Source organism: Lactuca virosa, chromosome 1 (assembly GCF_052849685.1).
Source record: "Lactuca virosa cultivar CGN04683 chromosome 1, Lactuca_virosa_CGN04683_v6, whole genome shotgun sequence".
In the NCBI taxonomy this organism is placed as follows: Eukaryota; Viridiplantae; Streptophyta; class Magnoliopsida; order Asterales; family Asteraceae; genus Lactuca; species Lactuca virosa.
In genome coordinates this window covers 153,465,238-153,467,860 of record NC_136426.1, presented here as the reverse complement: position 1 = coordinate 153,467,860, position 2,623 = coordinate 153,465,238, and the positions used below count along the sequence as shown (strand labels likewise).

The 2,623-nt window shown below is 32.6% G+C and overlaps 1 protein-coding gene across 1 annotated transcript; it reads right to left on the bottom strand.

Moving 5' to 3' along the window:
- Positions 1–315: 315 nt before the first annotated feature.
- On the bottom strand, positions 316–1,778 carry LOC145122224 (F-box/FBD/LRR-repeat protein At1g13570-like). Its single transcript, XM_079057862.1, has 3 exons — positions 933–1,778; positions 682–852; positions 316–606 (listed from the first exon to the last, which is right to left on the bottom strand). Exons 1-3 carry the CDS (start codon positions 1,776–1,778, stop codon positions 316–318), a joined length of 1,308 nt encoding a protein of 435 aa, XP_078913988.1.
- Between the last annotated feature and the right edge of the window lie 845 nt (positions 1,779–2,623).

The following is a 2,623-nucleotide window of genomic DNA, read 5'->3' as shown; positions in this document are numbered from 1 at the left end:
AATATTCCATATTCTTTGTCATTAACAAAACCAAACACCCTTTAGCCACACCTAAAACCTTTAATGGTAGTTTTAAATTGTAAAACATAGCTTTCATTCAAAATCCTAAAGATCGTCTCTTCTTCCTGCGTACAACTATTTACATGTGTAATCAATTATCACACACCAAATGGAAGCAACGGAAGCAAAAATCAAAACGAGTAGGAACATTTCAAATTACATGATAATGAAAATATGCTCATAAGGTAGAGAGTTTAATTTTTAAACCTACTTTACAATGTTGTTAAACATTCTTAAAAAAATATGTCTACAGGTTTAACTAGAGTAGATCACTTCTGCTTTTCGTGATGCTCGAGGGAACCGCATAACATCCTTACAGATGTCAATTATTTTTTTAGCATTAAGAGCTCTACTTGTTGTGATGGTAAACTTCTGGAGAGAAGGGGAATGAGCAAGAAGCAGCTTTATAAAAAGCAGTTCCGGTTTTGATCCTTCTAAACATTCTATCTTCACAGTTTGCAATCGATGCAATCTACAATCCAAACAGTTAGGGGATTCCAAATGATTTGAAGCTGGTTCCACATCATAATAAATAGCTTGGGGATTCTGAAAAAACATAAAAATACAACAATGGTTAGCATCCAACTTTAGTAAATATACTTTTAGCACAAGTTACTTTACCATGTTGAAGGACATCACAGACAGACTTTCTAGTTTTGGGGAGTTTCGAAGCAAACAAAGAGCACCATGAAGTTGATCCAAATCATCAAGTTTAACATCTACAAAGAACAATCTCTTTAAACTATTGACCGGATGCGGAAGCCATTTTGGAATCTTTTCTGCAATCAAAGCCTGTGAAGCGAAAGTGAGATATTAACTTACCTAAAGAAAAGACCAAAGTTTAAACATTAGAAGTTCACTTTGTATCATACCTTAAAGAAAAAACCGTCGAGATATAAAACTACAATTTTGCGCAAGTTACTTAACATAATGGGCAATGTCGTTTTTTCAACTTGTACATTATCTTCTATGGGTTTCTGAAAAGATACACAAATCAGAGTAAGGTATGGACTCTGCAATAAGCGAAGTAACATGGCGTCAGGACAACGTATGACAATCAAAGCCTGCAGTTTTGTAGCATTGATGTTGAAATTGTAAACATTTGTGCACCAAGACATGGACAACTTCTTAAGCTGTGGTAGGTTGATCTGAGTTCCACACAAATTAGCCCTAAAATCAATATTCCAGAGTTCAAGATCATTAAGATTGAGAAATCCTTCAATCTTAAGTGGTGGCTTAAAGAAACAGTTTCTCAGTTTCAACTTTGTCAATTCTAGACAAGAAAACACATAAGAAGGAAGTTCATAACGTTGATTTGAATCAGTAAGAATGAGTTCCCTTACTCCGTTTCTTGATAAGAGCATCATCCATTGATCAACTTCTTCGAAACTATCATCAAACTCATATTTAGGTGGTATATGGAGAAGAAATTTCGAGATAGGACCCTTGTGAAGGATCAGAACTTTGTTTATGATCCTTGTAAACCCATTACCACCAAAAGCTCCGTATTTTGCATATTTTCTGAAGAACTGCTTGTCAAAAACCAGCGCCCTCATTTTGGTCCATCTGTACCTCCACTTTTTTGATAAAATGCTTGTCTTGACAACGTCTGGAACAGGAAGTCCCTCTAAGATTGACTCTATCAAGTGTTTAGGCAAGTTACTGATTCTATCTTCCTCAACACAAGTTACAAGCCCCTCGCTATGATTCTCTGTCATTAGATCCAGAAGAAAATAGGATAAAATTATTTAAAAGAAAATACAAGGCAATAAGAAAAATGGATCAACTTGACATGTCAGGATATTAGTTTTCTTAATTTCCTTAATTATAAATGGAGGATCTCAGGATCTGTAACATAACTCATGATAAAGAAATTGTTTTATTTACACAACTCATGATTTAATGGTTGTAAGCATTTTTTCCAGGAAATGTAACTCATATATAACAACTTGCATGATAACAAAATCTTAACTTAAAACAACTTGCATGATAACAAAAATATACATTCTACTGGCAAAAAACTAGATTTCATCCTTCATATTCGAACTCATGTAACAAAATCTTCTGAAAATCGGTTTCCTTATTTCTATTTTCCAGTGGATACGTTGTTATTGATAATCGACTACCCAAAAAACAGAGTTTATGAAGATTACAAACTTACCCATCTTACAATGGAAAGCAGCAAGTCGTTTATTCGTCGGGGTAAGATGTCGAAGAATTGGTGATTAGGGTTTACTATCCACCAGTCATATAACTTGATATTGGATCCTGAAGTCTCGTTTTACCCCTTACCTTACGATCTGTTGAAGTTTCCGTTCACATACTTACATATCACATCCTAAATTAAACCCCGAAATTAGATTTTTTTTTATTTTTTATTTATTAGTATTTGTTTTTTAAAAACAAAAATTGATATTATTTTTTTTAGTAATTTATTTTATTTTTTCATATTTTTATTTTATTTTTTAATTTTCGATCGATTTGATAATTGTTTTTGATATTTTTCAAAAAATATAAAATATATGAATACGTTAGAGTATATTACAATTTTGGAGTTTTTTTA